Here is a 22,562-nt window from a genome sequence, read left to right on the forward strand (position 1 = left end):
CCTTGGGTACGTAGCGTCCATCTTGTCGATTTATCAGTTTTGAATCCTTTAAACCTAGGGCTCTAGGATGTCCATACAAGCGAGATCAATCATTGAGTTTAGTTGTAGGTGTAATAATAAGGTGAATGCTACTGGTGTCTCATTCAGCGAATACTAACATGGAATAGTCATTTTATATATGTTCACTATTTTTAGTGCATCCTCCTTTTCAATTCTGTTTGAATCCTTAAGGGATTTCAGTTCTTCTCTGACAATTCTTTTGCTGTAATAATTGTGGAAGAATTGTTTATTAGCTTCTACAGCTATGGACATTTCAAGTTCCCTATTTAGCCACTTAGACCTTGTTTGTAAATTTTTTTTTGAGGTTCCTGTATTCATCTCACTGCTTTCCTACAACTACTTTTCTACCATCTTTTTAGGGTTTGTTTATTTTCATACTGTCTTATTAATCCATTTAGGGTTAAGTTTCTTTAAAATGTGCTTGCTAGCCCTTGGTATGTACAGATGCTGCATGCTCAATAGTTAGTCTTTAATGGTTGTCCTCAACAGAAATTTTCTTGAGTGCTACCCTGCAGTTGATTTTGTTTAAGCTCTTTCTTCATTGCCTTGAAGTCCAAACCATTTAAAGTATTATACCTAAGTACTGGTTTATCCCCAACCTAGTTAAATTTCTCATGTTATGGTAGCTGTCAACCAAGAGTGCCACCTCTTCTTTTAGTTATCTGGGTTACTTGTCATTATTGCGTTGTGATGTGTTTCCTCTACTGGCATTTCTAATACACTGGGTTGGAAAGCATTCATGAATGACTTGCATGAGTTCAGATTCTAGACCACTTGGTCATTCTATTGGAATTTTCAGAGGTCAGTGAGATCTTGCACACGAGGCTTTTCAGAACATTGCAGGTGCATTGCTTGTGATTTTTCTTTTTGTCTAATAATGTGAATGGACAGAAAATTGTAGGCAGTGCACCTTTGATTTTCTGACACTTTTCTGACATTTTCTGTTGCCTGCCCTCTCAATTTTTATTAAGTTGGTAATTATATTGGAGTTGGTAAAGTCTCTATTAGTATTAAATAACAACAGAAAATGCTGGAAACACTCAGCAGGTCGGGCAGCATCCGTGGAGAGAGAAACAGAGTTAATGTTTCAGATTTGTGACCCTTCGTCAGAACTGGAAAAAGTTAGAATTGTAACAGATTTTAAGCAGGTGCAGAGGCAGGGAAAGGTGGGGGTGAGGAAAGCACAAAAGGGACGGTCTGTGAAAGGGTGGACGGCAGGAGTGGTTAAATGTTGCAAATGGGGATGGCAAAATCATCAACAGCTGCCGCCTGGAAAAAATAGGGGCAGAGGTTATGGTCTGAAATTGTTGAACTCAATGTCGAGTCCAGAAGGCGGTGAAGTCTCTAATAGAAAGATGAGGTGCTGTTCCTCGAGCTTACTATGAGCTATTAGTATGACCTTTCTGTTTGCATGTACCTTTCTTGTCGCTTCATAAAGTAACCTCTATCCTTGGTTCCCCTCATCTACACTCTGCCCCTTGGTGACATCATCCGATGACATGGGTGAGCTTCCACATATGCGCTGACCCAACGCTACCTCTTAATCACTCCCCCATACCCCTCCACTGGCTCTGTGCTGCCAGTCTGCTTGTCTAGCTTCCAGTCTTAGATGAGCCACAATTTCTGCTAGTTAAACATCGGGAAGACTAAAGCCATCGTCTTCGGCCCCGACCACAACCATACTCTTGCCAACAATTTCATTCCCTTCACCAGCTACTGTCTCTGGTTTAACCAGACTGTTTTCAATCCCGGCATCTTATTCGACCCTGAGCTGAGTTTTCAACCCCGTGGCCTCTCCATCACAAAGACCGCCTAATTCCATATCTAAATATTGCCTGTCTCTGCTCCACCTCAGTCCATCTACATCTGAAACTCCCATCCATGCCTTTGTCACCTTCAGCCTCAACTATCCCAGTGCTCACCTGGCTGGCTTCCCATCCTCCTCCCTGTGTAAACTTCAACTCAACCAAAACTCTGCTGCTGCTCGTATCCTAGTGCACCAAGTGACGCTAGTCCATCACCCTTGTGCTCGCTGTCCTACATTGGCGAACGGTCCCCAATGCCTCAAATTTAAAATCGTCATCCTTGTGTTTCAATCCCTTCATGGCCTCGCCCCTCCCTATCTCTGTAACCTCCACCAGCAGTACAACCACCTGGAATGTTCCGTTCCTCCGATTCTGGTCTCTGGTGCATCCCCTCTTTGCCCTATCATTGGCAGCTGTGCCTTCAACTGTTTAGGCCCCATGCTTTGCAATTCTCTCCCTAATTCGCTCTGCCTCTCCATTTACCTCCCCTCTTTTAAGATCCTCCTTAAAATTTACCTTTCACCAAGCTTTTGATCACCCCTTCTACCAAGCTTTTGATCACCCCTTCTACCAAGCTTTTGATCACCCCTTCTACCAAGCTTTTGATCACCCCTTTCTTTGGCTTGGCATATTTTTTTGTCTGATTACACCTCTGTGAAGTGCCTTAATGTTTTCCAACATTAAAGTTACTATATAAATGCAAGTTGTAGTTATATGGCATAAAGTGCATTTTTTAAAATTTCATATTGCACAATGTTTATTGAGACTATGAAAAGACCTTTATGCAAGGAGTAAACCCTTGCTGTATCTCTTAATATTTAACCTGATAGATAAAAGAACAGAAAGACTTGTATTTATATTAAGCGCCTTTCATGACATCTTGACTTCTCAAATCACTTTACAGCCAATGGAGTACTTTTTGAAGTGTAGTCACTGTTGCAATGTAGGAAACGCGGCAACCATTTTACACACAGCAAGGTTCCGTAAATAACAATGCGATAATGACTAGATAATCAGTTTTAGTGATTGGTTGAGAGATAAATATTGGCCAGGGCATCAAGGAAAACTCACCTTGTGCCATGGAATCTTTTGCGTCCACCTAAGAGAGCAGACGGGGCCTCAGTTTAACGTCTCGTCTGAAAGACGGCACCTCTGACAGTGCAGCACTCCTTCAGTACTGTACTGGAGTGTCAGCCTAGATTTTGTGCTGAAGTTTCTGGAGTGGGACTTGAACCCACAACCATTTAACTCAAAGGTGAGATTGCTACCACTGAGCCGCGGACAGATGTCGGGATCATTTAAGTATTAAAATACGAGAGGCTTTTAGCTACTCGAGGAACAATGACAAAACTGCACCATACTGTGTTTAGGTCATATTGGGACGCTTCAAGCCACTCAAATGACCCATGAAGCTACAATCCGGGATCAGGAGTCACAGCACTGCAGGTTAAAGGAGAGGTTATCACATCTTGAAGAGGAAAGGAACATCTTGCAGAACAACAACCAGACATTGGATGAGCGACAGAGGCAGCAACTACTGGCTGTTGAGAAGGTTGTGTTTTTTATTTTTTGAAATTTCTATCCCTAGTGTAATGAAATGGACCAAAAAGGAATATAAATAATGTGGAGTTTTTGGAAGCAGAACAAGTTACATAAAGTTCAAATTGATTGATGTTGCTGCTTAATCCTTTTAAAAGTTGACTTTCTTTTCCTATGAAGAAATGCCATTAGAAATTCACCATATGCAGTCCACCACATAGCAGCATGTAGCACATCATTTACACTTGATTTGTTTTCTAAACTTTCAATGCCGATTACTCCAAATGTATTTCATATTATTTGTCAGGAGGTTGCTAAACATTTATAATCTGTTTCCCCCCCCCCCCCCCCACCTCCAGTCTGTTTGTAAAAAATACACTCCGCCCGCTCTCCTCCCCCCCACCACCCCCTCTTCCCCCCGGTGCTGAGTTTGATTTCATGTTTCTGTGACTTTGTACATATCTCTTGAATGGAGATAAAATTATTGATACTTTGACAGATCCCCTCTCTCCCAAAGCACAAACCGTATCATTAAATTGCCACATGGCCTCAAGTGCAAATGATGTGCTACATGCTGCTGTGTGGTGGACTGCAATTTCTAATGACAGCAGAGTTGTTAAGGGAGGTAAGTTGCAGAATGGGCATATAATTGGCAAATGAATTTCAACACAGATAAATGTGAGGCACAGGTTGAGCGTCCCAAATCCGGAGATCTGGAATGTTCCGGAATCCGGGACTCCGGGACGCTTGCACTCTAAAACAGTAAGCTGAATGGGAGGAATGTGGAGAAATGCACTCTGTCAAATAGAAGAGAGGTTAAGGAAAAAGTTAGTGAAAGGAGAAATTGAAAAAAGAGAAAAGTGTATTAAGGAGTATGAAGCCATCGGGGTGGCAGTATATATGTGAAAATGCAAAGCAGTAAAAATAAAGTCGGGGAATTGAAGGCACTAATTAGAATGGAGGGGCATGCTGTTGTAACCTTGATGGAAACTTAGCATGAGCTGTGATAATGCCAAGAACTAAATATTTTGAGCTGTAAAATTTTCCTTCTCTAGGAGAGATCGAGAAGGGAGAAGGGTTGTCTTTTTAATTAAGGACATGATTACAATCATAAAAGGAAAGTTCTCATTGGTCTGTTTCTAAATCAATATGCTGCATGTCCAGTAAGAGAGGACACATTCCTAACTCTGGTTCTGGCTAACAAAGCCAGAGGTAGGGGAGGACATTTGGCAAATAGTGATCATAACCTATTACAATAGCAAAATATTGCGGATGCTGGAAATCTGAAATAACAACAGAAAACGCTGGAAAAACTCAGCAGGCCAGGCATCTCCAGCTTTTTCCAGTTCTGATGTAGGGTCCCAGACCTGAAACGTTAACTCTGTTTCTCTCTCCAGGGATGCTGCCTGGCCTGCTGAGTTTTTCCAGCGTTTTCTGTTGTTATTAGTGATCATAACCTAATTAGGTTCAACTGAAAATGGAAAGAAAAGTTAAAGCTATTAGACTGGAAATTAAATAACTTCACTGGGATGAAAGGGGATCTAACCTACATTAACTGTTTGGAAAAATTGACAAGTCAAATAGCAGACTGGCAGAGGGAAATATTTAAATACAAGATGGATGAGATATAGGTTAAATATATTCTGATCAGAAATTGATAATGTGTCAAAGCTTGGGATTCTACGAATACGTTCTTAGAGTAAAAACAAGGTTTAAAAAGAGGCATTTGATAAATACAGGACTGAGAAGCGGCCATTGTGGTCCATTCAGCTGGTCCCAGTGTCCAGGAAGTATTCCATGATACCAGTCATAATCTCTCTCAAATCATTCTTCAGGTACTTAGTCCATATAGTCACTACACTCTGCATAAAATAATTAAATCTAAATAATCTTTTCATCCTTCTCCAAAGTTTGAGGCCATAAAAGGAGCAATATAGAAATGGACAGTGATAGATTAGGGTTGTTTCTGACAGTTGTTAGTTAGGTAACTTCAGTGCTGGATATAAGTGAATCAACTTGAGTCCCTGTAATATCAAACAAAAATTAATAATAAGCCATCAAAAAAAATGGACAAAATTGATAAGGAAATAGTTAGAAAAAATAATGGAAGCATATGAACACTGACTGATTTTGTCCTTCCTAATCTTGGGGCATGGAGATCAATTTTTATGTTCCTGCTGCTGACCTGACTGAGATCTGCTAACACAGCATAGACTGGGGCTCATACATGAGACTTTTCTTTTTGCCTGAACACCACCATAAGAAATATGTTTTTTATATGTGATTTTTAAAAATTGTATAACAGTAGTGACCAAATTTAAAGGATTGATGTAGGTGGCAATGAATGAGAAAGGAAATGTTATTTATTGTGTCGAGCCGAACAAGAGGGAGTTTGCCATAAATATTTGACTTGGATCAATAGAAGTCATTTATTCCATTATTGTCATTAGATTTCAGGTATGTTTATTTCATTTTTCTTAGTGAAGGAATAGTGTACGGAGATTATTTTCAATTGCCCCATAATCTTAAATCTATGTCTTAATTGTATAGTCTTAAGAATTGGTTTTCAGCACCACAGAGACCAATTATTATAGGTCTTACCTTGCTGCAGGGAGCCCCTTTGGTGACATCTGTTACAGGTAGATTATGGAGCTGCTTCACAGAACATATTTGACCAATGTCATTACCTTTTACTCTGGCCTAATTTGGGTCAGAAAATATTGCACAAAGTTATTGCAATGTTGTTCTTGCATAGCTCTCTGAACTGTTTGCAGATCTCCACCTCTATCTCTTCACTGTTGGTGGCCTGTAATGTACACCAAGAATTGTATTATCACCCTTCCTATTTCTTAACTGCAGCCAAATAGATTATATCTTAACACAGTCCCTGACGATTGCCACCGTTGAGGTATTATTCTTCAATCTAGTGCCTAACTCCTTCAGCTGTCTACAAGACCTGAAACGTGCTGCTCTCTTTGCCATTGAATAAACCCTTCTTTTGTAATTGCAGTCTTTAAATGAAGAAAAACAAATGCAAAAACAATATTATGAAAAGGAGGTAACAAATCTGCACCATAAACTTGAAGAGGAAACCAGATATTTAAGAGAAACCTATAAGAAGAGTATGGAGGAGTTATCCCAAAAACATCAAGCTGCATTAGAATCTGTTCAAGACGCAAGTGAGAGGGAAAAGAAAAAGTTGCAATTGGTTAGTGGAAAATATTGTAATTTACAATAACCTGTGAGTGCTAATCATAGCATGTTGTATTACCAAAAGGATGTTACTGTTAATTGAAGGTTTAACTGTTGTGTATTTTAATGGTCAAATCTCATAGTGAAATTGTAAGATGTGGTTATTGTATATTTCCCAGAGAATGGAGCTGAATAAAGTCAATTCATGTTTGCAAGAGAAAGTTAAAGCTCAGATCAGATTTGAGCTCACTCAGTCTCCTGGTTTTAGTATTTGATTAAATCTACTTTGCATGAAAGGTTATTGTCTTTATTCCTTGCCTTGTTTAGTCCAGTTGATTGATGTTGCAGGATGCAGTCAGTCTCCATTCACATTTGTCCTCTGATATTTTTTTAATCCCCTGAAAGACAATTCCAAATCTTCATGTATCTGGAAAAATGTTTTATCCCACATTCAGCCTTCCTAATTTGCTATTAAAATGATTCACTGTATTTACTAACTTGTTCTAAAGGTTGGCCATTCAAATTTGGGCACAATAATAATAATATGGAAACGGATAAAGCCAATTCCCTTTGGTATGATCTAGAAGTACCCACTTAGAGGAAGAACATTATTTAATGCAGGTGAATATATAAGGTAATATATATTAAAATAAGAGCAAACATGTACATGGTGAATGGATCCTATTTTGTGTAGGCATTATGAAAGGTGATCATTAGCAATGATGGCGAAGAACATTATTTAATTGTTATAATCATTCACTAGTCAAAGTGAAGGGTATAAAATAACAGGTTCCATACCAAGTGTGCATTTGACTATAAGTTGAAAGAAGCTTTTCAAATGTTGGACAGATCACTGGTGAGTCCACACTAGGACGATACGTATTTGGGGATCAAATCGTATGCAGAACTTTCTTTCAGGAGATTAAATGGATAACTATTTTGAAAGCCAAAATAAGAAGGATATGTATTTGCATGAAGTAATAGCAACATTTGCATTTATTCATTTAAGAATCTTAATCTCTGTAACTATGCCCCACTGCCCATTTAGGAAATGGACCAAAGTCTTGAGAAGGATCGGCTGCGAATGGAAGAAGAGAAAAATCAGTTCAAACAGCAAATGGAAAACTTACGGGAAGAGTTGACTGCTAACCTAAATACAGCTAATCAAGAGGTAAGAATATGATTAGTCACACTGCTGATCTTAATTATGATTATGTAATTAAAAAAAGTTTTGTCTGGAAAATTGGCCTGTTCAGTGCCATAACTCTCTCTAAATGCCCCACAGTAAAAACAATTTTGAAAATATTCTATCTTTTTTGAAAACAAAAGATCTGTCTGCTAGTGTCAAATGGAAAATGCCAGTTCGATTGGAATGTAGAAAGTCTATGTATGTATTATAGAATAAGAAGCTTTCGGGTCTGAGATCGATAAATTTTTGTTAGGTAAGGATATGGAGCAAATGCAGGTAAATGGAGCTGAGGTATAGATCAGCCATGATCTAATTGAATGGTGGAACAGGCCCGAGAGGCTGAATGGCCTACTCTTGTTCCTATGTGCCTATAAGAGATTGAGGAAGAAGAGGAGAACTCGGGTGAATTGTTGGGCCAGATTTTTCTCTGAGCAGCTCGTTAGACGTACTTACCCATGGACTTTCTATGGGCGTTTGCATGGTAAATTGCTGTTGTTCAACCATCCAAAAAATGAAGTGCCCTCTACAGGGCATCTGGGACCTGTCTGAACAGGACAAGCAACTTTGTATCTCCTTAATCAAGCAGGTTGAAGAATCGTTAATGAGCAGCGCATAGTCTGAACCAGGAAGTGTCAGTTAGAATATTGAATTTAATGCCTAATCGGGTACAGAAAGTGAAATAAAGAGAGGGAAAGAAAGATTAGATTAAGAGAGATAAAAGGGACAAAGAAAAAGTTTAAAAAAAAGTATTTAATTAAAAAAAACTCCAACAATAATTAAAAGCTGAATTAATGAGACTCCACATTTGTAAAAGTTAATTTTCAGTGCCAGAGAGGTTGTTTGGCAGTAATTAAGACTTATAAAGGGTACTTGCATTGGATTGGACAAGCTCAAACTTTTTTTGACGAAATTAGTCCATATCTAGAAGTGAGGCAGGTACGGGGATCCAGGAGGTAGTGTTGGAGGAGCCGCAGCCCTTGCTCTTGTCCAACAGGTTTGAGGCTCTTACTCCCTGTGAGGATGGGAACAGGGACTGTGGGGAGGATGAGCAACCTGGCCACAGCACCGTGGAGCGGGGGGCCATTCAAGTGGGGGGAATTAAAAGAAATGTTGTAGTGGTAGGGGATAGTATCGTTAGGGGGATAGATAGAGTTCTTTGCAGCCGAGAGCGAGAGTCCCGAAGGCTGTGTTGCCTGCCCGGTGCCAGGGTTAAGGACATCTCCTCTGGGCTGGAGAGAAACTTGGAGGGGGAGGATCCAGTTGTCGTGGTCCATGTTGGTACTAACGACATAGATAGGACAAGGAAGGAGGTTCTGCTGAGGGAGTTTGAGCAGCTAGGGGCCAAATTAAAAAGCAGAACCACAAGGGTAATAATCTCTGGATTACTACCTGAGCCACGTGCAAATTTGGCTAGGGTAAATAAAATTAGAGAGTTAAATGCGTGGCTCAAAGACTGGTGTGGGAGAAATGGGTTTTGCTTCCTGGGACACTGGCATCAGTACTGGGACAGGAGAGAGCTGTTCCGTTGGGACGGACTTCACTTGGCCAGTGCTGGGACTAGAATCCTGGCGAATCGAATAACTAGGGCTGTAGAGAGGGCTTTAAACTAATTAGTGGGGGGGAGGTTTTAAGAGAGCGAAAAATAAAAATGACAGCGGAGAAGGCAATAGAGCAAGGTAGCAGTGGGGGAATTAAAAACCAGAGCGTGTCAGGAAGGGACAGAATGTATAATGGTAAAGTAAAAAAGGGGGAAAAGCAGGAATAAATTGTCAGAAAACATATTTGAAAGTTCTTTATCTGAATGCACGCAGCATTCGTAACAAAATTGACGAGTTGACGGTGCAAATAACTACACATGGGTATGATCTGGTGGCCATTACGGAAACATGGCTGCAAGATAATCATGACTGGGAACTAAACATACAAGGGTATTTGACAATTAGGAAGGACAGACAGGAAGGAAAGGGAGGTGGGGTTGCTATGTTAATCAAGGATGGAATCACTGCAATAGTCAGAAATGATATTGGGTCAAAGGATCAGGATAGTGAAACAGTTTGGATGGAGATAAGGAATAATAAGGGGAAAAAGTCACTAGTGGGCGTAGTCTACAGGCCTCCTAACAGTTGCAACTCTGTTGGTCGGAGTATAAATCAGGAAATAGTTGGGGCTTGTAATAAGGGAACAGTTATAATCATGGGGGATTTTAACTTTCATATTGACTGGACTAATCAAATTGGGCATGGCAGCATTGAGGAAGAGTTCATAGCGTGTATTAAGGACGGGTTCCTTGAGCAGTATGTAACTGAACCAACCAGGGGGCAGGCAATCTTAGATCTGGTCCTGTGTAATGAGACAGGATGAATAAAAAATGTCCTAGTAAAGGATCCCCTTGGAATGAGTGACCATAATATGGTTGAATTCCAAATTCAGTTTGAGGGTGAGAGAGTTGGATCTCAAACCAGCGTACTATGCTTAAATAAAGGAGACTATGAAGGTATGAGAGTAGAATTGACTAAAGTGGACTGGGAAAACAGATTAAAGTGTAAGTACAAGAGCAGTGGTCTACATTCAAGGAGACATTTCACATCTTTCAAGATAAATATATTCCACTGAGGAAAAAGGGGAGTAAAAGAAAAGACAGCCATCCGTGGCTTAGTAAAGTAATAAAGGATAGTATTCGACTGAAAACAAGGGCATATAAATTAGCCAAATCTAGTGGGAGGATAGAAGATTGGGAAGCATTTAAAAGCCAGCAAACAATAACTAAAAGATTAATTAAGAAAGGGAAGATAGATTATGAAAGTAAACTAGCAAAAAATATAAAAACAGATAGCAAGAGTTTCTACAGCTATATAAAAAGAAAAAGGGTGGCTAAAGTGAACGTTGGTCCCTTAGAGGATGGGACCGGGAAACTAGTGGTGGGGAACATGGAGATGGCAAAGACGCTGAACAAATATTTTGTATCAGTCTTTACAGTAGAGGACACTAAAAATATCCCAACACTGGACAAACGGGGCAATTGGGGGGGAGGAGCTAAACACGATTAAAATCACTAAAGAGATGGTACTCAGTAAAATAATGGGACTTAAGGCGGATAAATCCCCCGGACCTGATGGCCTACATCCTAGGGTCTTGAGAGAAGTGGCGGTAGGGATTGTGGATGCATTGGTGATCATTTTCCAGAACTCCCTGGACTCAGGAAAGGTCCCAGCAGATTGGAAAACTGCCAATGTAACACCCTTATTTAAGAAGGGAAGTAGACAAAAAGCTGGAAACTATAGACCAGTTAGCCTAACATCTGTGGTTGGCAAAATGTTGGAGTCCATTATTGAGGAAACAGTATCGGAGCATTTGGATAAACATAATTTAATAGGACAGAGTCAGCATGGTTTTACGAAGGGGAAGTCATGTTTGACAAATTTGCTCGAATTCTTTGAGGATGTAACATACAGGGTGGATAAAGGGGAACCAGTGGATGTGGTGTATTTGGACTTCCAAAAGGCATTTGACAAGGTTCCACACACAAGATTACTGATCAAGATAAAAAATCACGGGATTGGGGGTAATATACTGCCATGGGTGGAAGATTGGCTATCTAACAGAAAACAAAGAGTTAGGATAAATGGTTCGTTCTCGGGCTGGCAATCAGTAGCTAGTGGTGTCCCACAGGGATCAGTGCTGGGACCCCAACTCTTTACAATCTATATTAACGATTTGGAGGAAGGGACCGAGTGCAACATATCCAAGTTTGCCGACGATACAAAGATGGGAGGGAAAGCAGTGAGTGAGGAGGACATAAAAAACCTGCAAAAGGACATAGACAGGCTAAGTGAGTGGGCAGAGATTTGGCAGATGCAATATAATGTTGGAAAGTATGAGGTTATGCACTTTGGCAGAAAAAATCAAAGAGCAAGTTATTATCTAAATGGAGAGAAACTGCAAAGTGCTACAGTACAAAGGGATCTGGGGGTCCTGGTACATGAAACACAAAAAGTTAGTATGCAGGTGATCAGGAAGGCCAATGGAATCTTGGCTTTTATTGCAAGGGGGATGGAGTATAAAAACAGGGAAGTCTTGCTGCAGTTATACAGGGTATTGGTGAGGCCACACCTGGAATACTGCATGCAGTTTTGGTTTCCATATTTAAGAAAAGATATACTTGCTCTCGAGGCGGTTCAGAGAAGGTTCACTCGGTTGATTCCAAAGATGAGGGGGTTGACGTATGAGGAAAGGTTGAATAGGTTGGGACTCTACTCATTGGAGTTCAGAAGAATGAGAGGCGATCTTATCGAAACATATAAGATTGTGAGGGGGCTTGATCGGGTGGATGTGGTGAGGATGTTTCCACTGATGGGTGAGACTAGAACTAGGGGGCATAATCTTAGAATAAGGGGCTGCCCTTTCAAAACTGAGATGAGGAGAAACTTCTTCACTCAGTAAATCTATGGAATTTGCTACCCCAGAGAGCTGTGGAAGCTGCAACATTAAATAAATTTAAAATGGAGATAGACATTGTCCTAGCAGATAAGGGAATTAGGGGTTACGGGGAGAGGGCAGGGAAGTGGACGTGAGTCTAGATTCAGATCAGCCATGATCCTATTGAATGGCGGAGCAGGCCCGAGGGGCCGTATGGCCTACTCCTGCTCCTATTTCTTATGTTCTTATGTAAATACAGCAACTTTATGCCGTTCAATATATTTGAATGGTGAGTCAGATGACAATATGCTGTTTTCATGCAGCTTTTGGAGGAGCAGGGCATTTCGGACAGAAACTTCCTGATTTCCACATTTAACTGCACATGTGCGGTCGCCAGAGGTTGCTGTCCGATTTGTACATAAATAACAGTGAGGGCTGTTAGCCTTACCGTTATTTTTACAGCAAAATCCGGCCCACTGTTTCAATTTACGATTGGACTGATACGCATTTTTGGAGAATGCTTTTTCAAAGAGGATTCAAGCCTGCGATGGCCACAGGAGAGTATTGATGGATTGGGGTAGGGATGCGGGGGCGAAAATGAAGGAATAAAAGGTGACGTGACAGGAAGGGAGGAGACAGGAGAGGAGAGGCCAGGAGGCAAAATAGGGAGATTGAAGTAATGACCTCTGGTCTGGAGCAACAGCCTAAATGTCCACATGAATGGACACTTGAGGGAATTCGGGTTTCACAGGCATGACCGAGATTAGAACAGACATGTCCTGGTCGGCACAGGTACGATGGGCTGAATGGCCTCCTGTGCTGTATGATTCAATGGTCATAAACAGGACCACCTTCTTCCAAGTATCTTGTATCAGATGGATCAAAAATTATTACACTCGATACTTTAATGTTACAAGAAATGTTACAGTATCCAATTAACCAACTGTCAGCCCACAATTGCAAATCTTTAATAATACAATAGCAAAATACTGTGGATGCTGGAAATCTGAAATAACAACAGAAAATGCTGGAAATACTCAGCAGGCCAGGCAGCATCCATGGAGAGAGAAACAGAGTTAACGTTTCAGGTCTGGGACCCTTGCCTCACCAACACTAAATCACTTCTCAAAGACGGTCACGAATACAACAGAAGTTGTCTTTTTTTTAGTGAGCCTCTCTCTGTGGGATTAGTGGATAAAGGCACTGTTCTCTGGTTTGTCTGGATTCCCTGATGGTGTATTGAGCAAAGGCACCAATCCTAATCTGTACCAGGTCTCCAGTGATTTTGTGGCTAAATAGTTATGGGACATACGAGCATCTCTGTAATCCTTTACATTAATATAACATAGAGGTATTTAAACCTTTCTGTACTGGGGTCTCCCTGCAAATGTCAACACACACTACAGAGCCCTCAGCAAATATTAACACACACCCAGGGACCCTCTGCAAATATAAGGTGGCAGTTTCTAAATTCATCTTTGAGATGGTTGCAAGAAGTAAAATTGAATGTTATTTAATACCTTATCGATCAATCTGTTTAAAACTGAAGAAAGTCCTTGTCATATGATATTTCTAGCTACAAATATATATCCATGTAGTTCAGAGGGTATTCAGTGCTGTGATTGATTTACTGGTGATGGATATATTCCATGAGACAGTGGCAATGGGGCAGTGACTATGGTGGGTACCATAGAGGAAAACAGTGGCAATAATGAGAGGTGCTTAGAATTGTAATCTTGGTGGAATAAGGTGACCAGTTTGTTCATGTAGAGAAGTCATTCCAGATTGCAGTGAGCTATCCCTGTGGAAATTCTACCCCAGGGTCTTCCGCACCAAATCTGAAAACCTGTAATCTATCTGAATATATAGTAGGGATTTGTGATAACCGTATTGTATATTGTCATAATTTTTCAATTTTTATCATTTTATGTGAGTGCATCAGGTCAGTGGTCAAGTCTGAATCTGAAAATAGGCCTAGAATTATTGATGGGAGAAACAGGCACCAGGTCTAGCACATGCAGTTGATGGAGATTTTCCATAGAAACGTAGATAATATCAATGGATCACCAGTGTACCCTGAGCCAAGGATGGAAACGTGTTGATCACCCAGATGACCATCTCGACCACCTTGTACAGTCCACAGTATCTTATAGATACATTAGCGAACATTCCTGCTCTTTATTAATGCTTCCCAAAAGACCTTAAACTCATGAGGCCAATGAAAAATGTGCTTCCTGTTTTACTAGGTGTGCCGTTTACAAGAGCTTGTGAAAAAGAGTGAGCAAGGCCTAGGATCAGCTGAAGGGCATATTTCAAGCCTGAACGATGCTCAGGAGAGATTGCAAAAAGAACTGGATTATACCCGGGCCAAGCTCAGGGAGACAAGTGATTCCCTTTCTTCTGTGCAGGTACTAATGGCTTATCTATTTGTAGCTATCTACCCCACGTTTCAATTTTAAAATTCCCGTTAAACACGTGCCCTGATCCTGTTTCTTTTAATTTTTTAATGTATTGCAGTTCATCTCTTTTATAGGTTAGGGTAAATGGCCTATAAACTCCTCCATGGTGATGAACAGTTGGTGTGTCATAACTGACAGCTGGTGAAAAGTGCATTCCTTGAGGCATTAAGTCTATTTTCTGTAAACGGCTAAACAATCCACTGATCACAAGTTTGAATCCAAGGCTTCCTGAAGCTTTGTTTGTTGACCTTTTTGTTCTTTCTTGACTCGGGGAATTACCTTTTACCAGTAGAGTTTCGCATCTTGAGGGGAAGAATAATGGTGAATACCCAAATCATCATACTGGGCTATTCTGGAAAGAGATTTGCTGCTGACAAAGGCTGTACCTTGGACTGCTGTGCTGTTCTGTTGGAAGGAATCTGTATGGTTATGAGAATTGTAGGTTGGAATAAATTTTAAAAAACTTTAAGAGATATAATAAAATGACGCTTCAAACATCAAACTAGGTTGACGGCACAATTTCCTGCAATCTCTAGTGAAATTGACTTTTTAAGTTAAATGGTTTGAGTCCAAAGCCCTCTTTCCCCCCCGCCTCCCCTGACCATGAGCCCCTCCTCCCTCCCTCCCTCCCTCTCTCTCCTCTTCCTGGCTGAGGCCTGGTGCCGCAGGCCTTCCCGCCCCACAGCTGGGCGGGAAACCTGGTGAAAACATGTAAAATGCTTCCTGCTGTTATTATGAGCAGGACATCCAGGGAAACCTGTGCTTCCGGGTTTCCATACGGAAGTCTTCCCCACCCCCCCATGCTCCCTCCCCGCTTCCCCGTAAATATCAGGGCCATGGGGTCGGATTCCACATGTATGCTGAAAACATCGAGCTCTACATCTCCACCACTTCTCATGTTCCCGCCACTGCCTCAGTGTTGTCAGACCACTTGAGCCACAATTTGCTCCACTTAAACATTGGGAAGAACAAAGCCGTTGTCTTCGGCCCTCACTACAAACTCTACACTTGCCACTGATTCCTGGCCACTGTCTCGGGTTGAATGAGATTGCGCACAACCTCGGTATCTTATTTGACCCCGAGTAGAGCTTCCGACTCCATACCTTCGCTATCACAGCGACCTCTTACTTCCACCTCCAAAACGTTGAACGCCTCTGCCCCACCTCAGCCCAGCTGTTCCCAAAACCCTCATCCATGCTTTTGTTACTTCCATGCTTGACGATTCGAATGTTCTCCTGGCCAGCCTCCCTTCCTCCACCCAATGTAAATTTCAGCTCATGCTTCATTCTGCTGCCCATATCCTATCCTGCACCATGTATCACTGACCCATCACCTCTCTGCTCGCTGGCCTACATTGGCTTCCAGTTCACCAACACCTCAAATTTAAAATTTTCATCTTTGTGTTTTGAGGATGTAACTGGTAGAATAGATAAGAGAGAACCAGTGGATGTGGTGTATTTGGACTTTCAGAAGGCTTTCGATAAGGTCCCGTATAAGAGATTAGTGTGTAAAGTTAAAGCACATGGGATTGGGGGTAAGGTACTGACTTGGATAGAGAACTGGTTGGCAGACAGGAAGCAAAGAGTTGGAATAAACGGGTCTTTTTCCGAGTGGCAGGCAGTGACTAGTGGGGTACCGCAGGGATCGGTGCTAGGACCCCAGCTATTCACAATATATATTAATGATCTAGACGAGGGAACTAGATGTAATATCTCCAAGTTTGCAGACGACACAAAGCTGGGTGTGCGTGTGTGCTGTGTGGAGGATGCCGTGAAACTCCAGTATGATTTGGACAGGTTGGGTGATTGGGCAGATGCATGGCAGATGCAGTATAATGTGGATAAATGCGAGGTTATCCATTTTGATGGCAAAAACAGGAAGGCAGATTATTATCTGAACGGCAATAGATTGGGAAAAGGGGAAGTGCAACGAGACCTGGGTGTCCTTGTGCACCAGTCGCTGAAGGTAAGCATGCAGGTGCAGCAGGCAGTTAAGAAGGCAAATGGTATGTTGGCCTTCATAGCGAGAGGATTCGAGTACAGGAGCAAGGATGTCTTGCTGCAGTTGTACAGGGCCTTGGTGAGACCGCACCTTGAGTATTGTGTGCAGTTTTGGTCGCCTTATCTGAGGAAGGATGTTCTTGCCATGGAGGGAGTGCAGCGAAGATTCACCGGACTGATACCTGGGATGGCAGGAATGACATATGAAGAGAGATTGGGTCGATTGGGCTTGTACTCGCTGGAGTTTAGAAGAATGAGAGGGGATCTCATTGAAACTTATAAAATTCTAACAGGACTAGACAGACTAGATGCAGGAAGGATGTTCCCGATGGCGGGGGAGTCCAGAACCAGGGGTTACAGTCTAAGGATAAGGGGTAAACCATATAGGACTGAGTTGAGGAGGAATTTCTTCACCCAGAGAGTGGTGAACCTGTGGAATTCTCTACCACAGAAGGCAGTTGAGTCCAATTCATTAAATATATTCAAGAAGGAGTTAGATATATTTCTTAAGGCTAATGGGATCAAGGGATATGGGGAGAAAGCAGGGACAGGGTACTGAATTTGGATGATCAGCCATGATCTCATTAAATGGTGGAGCAGGCTCGAGGGGCCGAATGGCCTACTCCTGCTCCTATCTTCTATGTTTCTATGTAGATTCCTTCATAGCTTTGGCCCTCCAATCCCTGTAACCTTCTCCAGCCCTACACCCTCCAAGAATTCTGTGTTCCCCCAACTCTGGACACTGGTGGATCCCAAAATCCTTCACCCCACCATTGGCGAATGTGCCTTCAGCCTTCTTGGCCCTAAGCTCTGGAATTCCCTCCCTAAACCTCTCCACATTTCTCCTTTAAGACCCTCCTTAAAATCCATCTCTTTTACCAAGCTTTTAGTCACCCCTCCAAATATCTCTTTTAGTTTAAATGTCAATTTTTGTCTTTTTTTAAATTCGTTTGTGGGATCTGGACATCACTGGCAATGCCAGCATTTATTGCCCATCCCCAGTTGCCCTTGCGAAGGTGGTGGTAAGCCACCTTGAACCGCTGCAGTCCGTGTGGTGAAGGTACTCCCACAGTGCTGTTAGGTAGGGAGTTCCAGGATTTTGACCCAGCGACGATGAAGGAATGGTGATATACTTCTAAGTCAGGATGGTGTGTGACTTGGAGGGGAACTTGGAGGTGGTGGTGTTCCCATGCGCCTGCTGCCCTTGCCCTTCTAGGTGGAATAGGTTGCGGGTTTGGGAGGTGCTGCTGAAGAAGCCATGGCGAGTTGCTGCAGTGCATCTCGTAGATGGTACACACTGTAGACACATTGCGCCAGTGGTGGAGGGAGTGAATGTTTAAGGTGGTGGATGGGGTGGCAATCAAGTGAGCTGCTTTGTCCTGGATGGTGTCGAGCTTCTTGAGTGTTGTTGGAGCTGCACTCATCCAGGCAAGTGGAGAGTATTCCATCACACTCCTTACTTATGCCTTGTAGATGGTGGAAAGGCTTTGGGGAGTCAGGAGGTGAGACACTCGCCGCAGAATACCTAACCTCTGACCTGCTCTTGTTGCCACAGTATTTATGTGGATGGTCCGGTTAAGTTTCTGGCTAATGGTGACCCCCCCAGGATGTTGATAGTGGGGGATTCGGTGATGGTAATGCCATTGAATGTCAAGGGGAGGTGGTTAGTCTCTTGCTTGTTGCAGATAGTCATCGCCTGGCACTTCTGTGGCGTGAATGTTACTTGCCACCTATCAGCCCAAGCCTGAACGTCATCCAGGTCTTCTTGTTGCATGCGGGCATGGACTGCTTCATTATCTGAGGAGTTGTGAATGGTGCTGAACACTGCAGTCATCAGCGAACACCCTCATTTTTGACCTTATGTTGGAGGGAAGGTCATTGATGAAGCAGCTGAAGATGGTTGGGCCTAGGACACTGCCCTGAGGAACTCCTGCAACGATGTTCTGGGGCTGTGATGATTGACCTTCAACCACCACAACCATCTTCCTTTGTACTAGGTATGACTCCAGCCAGTGGAGCATTTTCCCCCCCGAGTCCCATTGACTTCAGTTTTACTAGGGCTCCTTGATGCCAGACTCGGTCAAATGCTGCCTTGATGTCAAGATTATGCTGCTGTGAAGCACCTTTAGACTTTTATTTACGTTAGGCACGCTATAAATGCATGTTGTTGATAATTTAACAAACGTTCAATGCTGTACTGCCATCAAACAACTGAAAATAAACAACCTACAGTGATTAGGTTAAAGGGGTAAATTTAACAAGTCCGTGTTGCTAGTGGGGTGCCTTACCTGCTGGCAGCCCATACTTGAAATTTGGAAACATGCTGCCTATAAGTTTTGACCGGATATTGGAATTTATGATGTGTACTGCCGGCAGGTGAAGCTACCCACCAAGCAGTGTGAACTCGAAAATTACCTTTTAAATGTGTCCTGTGTATAGGAGTAATTGACAGCAATGTATCGGTGCACCTTCATTTGTTGACATGGCGGGCCAGATGACGAAAAAAATCCAGATACATCAGAACTTCTAATACTTGTTTAAACGCTCCCTCTCTTAAAAGAGAGTTTAGGAAGCTAACTGAAATTTTCCTTGAGGAATGTGAATGCTTTCATAAAAACTGATCTTGATCTTTAATGTAATGAAGTATTGTGATTCTTAAGGAGAGGCTATCTTCTAATTAAACATTTTTTATTAGTAATGCTTTGGGTAGCTGGAAGACACTGGGGTATAATGGATTGATTAGTAGATCTATTTTGTTGGCCTCAAATTGTGAAATTTACAGCCCATAAAGAAACATGGAGAGGGGGGACTGTGTAATTACTAGGAAACAAGTCAATTAATTCTGCTCTCTTGCTTTCCATGGAAAAATTGCATTGCCACCATGATTGACTGCACTCAGAGTTGTAATTACCTTAATTTTAACTAGAAACATCCATAATATTCCATAATTTTGTACATTCTATAGTTGAAATAAATAAGCAGCCTTTCCAATATAGATCTTTGTATTTCTCACCACTGTCATAACTAACACAGTATTCTTCAGTTGCTCTACCTCGCCCAAGTAGGATACTGCCTACATCGCAAAGGTCGAAATCACCTAGACTGCCAGTCTATTAAGAAACTTCATTCTTGCCCTTAGTTCATTTTTCTCTTGCTGTCAGCAGCTCTCTGCCATAGGCTTTTAGTTTTTAAAAAAAAGTTGGAAATCCCACTGCTGAATTAGAACTCTTATAGATGAGCAGTTTTCAATTGCTTTTAGAAACTTAGCTGGACCATGTCTTTTGTACACTTTAGTCCTGCCCCCAATATCACAGGTTATTCACAGCATTTGGGTAGAATAAATAATGAGCATTCTCATGATCCTTTAATTGTTGAGAAAGACTTGGCTCTCTGACCTCTGGCACACTAAGACCCTTCTAAGGATCTAACCTCCTGATCCTGAAATATGCTGAAATGGGGTACAATCCCCTCTTCAAAATCATTTGTTGATCAATAAATTTCCCACGTCCAAGCAAATTACCATGTCCATACCAGTTGAGAATTAAGGCAGTTTCTGATTTTGAAGAATGATTGTGACCACAACATCACAAGAAAATTGATGAATCCTGTAATAAAATTGACACAGTAAGATATATATCTGTGATTCTTTACCATTTTGGTTATAGGGCTTCCTTTATTTCATCATTAATTTTTACATTCCTAAATTTCAAATCTTACTGTTTCCAATGACTCAAGGGTAGATAATGAGAGGGAAGAGATTTAAGGTGATTGGCAAAAGGACCAGAGGTGACATGAGGAAAAACTTTTTTACACGAGTGATTAGGATTTGGAATGCACTGCCTGATAGGGTGGTGGATGCAAATTCAATAGTAGCCTTCAAAAGGGAATTGGATAAATACTTGAAGGAAAAAAAATGGCAGATATGGGGAAAGTGCGGGGGAGCGGAACAAACTGGATTGCTCTTCGAAAGAGCCGACACAGACTGCTTCTGTGCTGTACTATTCTATGATTCTGAGGGGAAAATAAGTTGTCTTACATTTATGTTCTGTAAGAAATCCATATGACAAAAATAAACTGTTCAACCTATGTAAAATAGGGAGAATTTCTGTATTATATAACTTTAAATAAGTAGGGTAAATGTTTAAAGATTGGTTTTAGCTAGCTATAGATGAAAATAAGTTTCTTCTGTGTGATAGGATAGTAAATACCTGAAAGTGGCTAATGTACCACAGATTCACTCAGAGTTGGCTAGCCACCTTTGGTGCCACGATCTGTACTTAGAAATTAGTTAGGCTAAAGATAGCAGATTGGTTGGGGAATGGCTCTTTGAAATGTGAATCCACAGACTCTCAGACTGACATTCATTATCTCTAATGGCTAGGCCATCAATGAAGCTTTGTTCTAAGAGAAGTCAGGTTGTTTAAAAACATTAATAGATTTTCAAGAATCCAATAAAATATGATTTCAGTAACGTCTGTTAGTGAGTCAGTCAAAAGATACTAAAATTAACTTAACCAACTTTAGGCTGCCATTTTCCTATTTTGAAGCAGTTTATTTATTGTGCAAGTCAAGTACTGTACTAATATCTTGCTGCGGTTTTCTGCTGTTGTAATGAACTCACTGTTACTTTTAGCCTGAACATGATGGTCTAACAGCGTGGTATTTGCCAGCTTCCAAGTAGATAGAATGTGGTGGGCATCAATCTAATCACAGGTGCATGATACCATAGTGGAGGGGTAATTAGCATCTTGTGGCATGCTATCCCAGTCATTGCGTGAAGAAGTGTGGAGGTTTTTGTTCGTAGAAGATTTGGCCTCTGTCATGAAGTAAGATAAAAGTATTGGGATAAAGCCCGATAGTAACAATCCAATTTGTACGCTGCTTCAAATAAATAATTACAGTAGAAGTTACCTTTTTGTAGCTCTTAAACAATTACTTAACTACAGTAACAAGAATAATATACTTGTATGCCATAGGGAGAGTTGGAACAGCAAAGGCAGGACTATGAGGCAAGACTGACTGTAGCAAAAGAAGAGGAGAAACTCAAATTGAAAAAATTGGAAAAGGATCTAGAACAAAAATGGAAAGCAACTGTAAGGTAATTCCAGTGTTCTGCTTGAATGCAATCTCACTGCCAGTTAACTAGAATTTTTTTTCGTAATAATGCCATTATATAATTTTTCAGTTTTTAATGGTATCCAAGATTGATTAAATTAAGTAAGGTTACATTTTCTGTTTTATGCATAAGTATTAAAATCATCAAAGTTTGAAACAATTTTTAAAATCTCTCTATGGAAGTAAGTTATTTTGCCTGTGTTTTAGCAGCACAACAGTTGCCCAGGCAAAGCAGATCCCAGAGTGGTAGATAGGGACAGATGTTTGAGGTCTGAAGTGGCAACAAGGATGAGCAGGGGGAACCGAGAGCAGGAAATGGGACAAGCTCATGAAGTGGGTGGTATCTAGGGCATAACCTCACAGTACCATCTAGCTTTAAGGAGACTGAAAGGTAAGTATAATAGTAAATATCCGTATACATATCTTACAGCTCAAAACTGACACATGTGACTTGGCAGCAGCCAATCAGGAGGCGTACAATAATTAAAGATGATCTTCCAGCTGGATTTCAATCATTTGGAAAAATAAAAAAAACTTCAACTCTTCTGTTGAGAAAAATTAATATATTTTGAATAAACAATTTTTTTGTTTTCTAAGTGTCGGAAAACACAGTTCTTGTCAAATTGAGCATTGGAGCTGTTGTTAATATTATAAATGCATGACTTGCCTAAAATAAAGCTTTGAGAATTGAATTATGAGTTTGTTTCCAAGTCTTTTGGAAAAAGCAAAAACATTCAAGTCTTCATGGTTGAGGGGAGATGCCCGATTTTAAATCAGAAACCGACTG

General features: G+C 41.2%; 1 protein-coding gene across 10 annotated transcripts in view; it reads left to right on the top strand.

Moving 5' to 3' along the window:
• The window catches only part of fam184ab (family with sequence similarity 184 member Ab), a 106,263-nt gene that overhangs the window by 10,104 nt on the left and 73,597 nt on the right, over positions 1–22,562 (top strand). For 9 of the 10 annotated variants that reach the window (XR_015079558.1, XM_085997319.1, XM_085997320.1 and 6 more), the window contains exons 3-7: positions 3,236–3,417; positions 6,415–6,612; positions 7,645–7,767; positions 14,448–14,609; positions 21,637–21,758. Coding sequence is in view for 9 of the 10 variants with exons in the window: in XM_085997319.1 (XP_085853445.1) it covers positions 3,236–3,417; positions 6,415–6,612; positions 7,645–7,767; positions 14,448–14,609; positions 21,637–21,758 (787 nt within the window). In the remaining variant the exon portion in view is untranslated. The remainder of the gene's footprint in view (positions 1–3,235; positions 3,418–6,414; positions 6,613–7,644; positions 7,768–14,447; positions 14,610–21,636; positions 21,759–22,562) is intronic. The other variant, XM_085997317.1, reaches the window with a different exon arrangement.

Source organism: Somniosus microcephalus, chromosome 9 (genome assembly GCF_052327205.1).
Source record: "Somniosus microcephalus isolate GS21.2 chromosome 9, FLI_Smic_1.0, whole genome shotgun sequence".
Classification (NCBI taxonomy): Eukaryota; Metazoa; Chordata; class Chondrichthyes; order Squaliformes; family Somniosidae; genus Somniosus; species Somniosus microcephalus.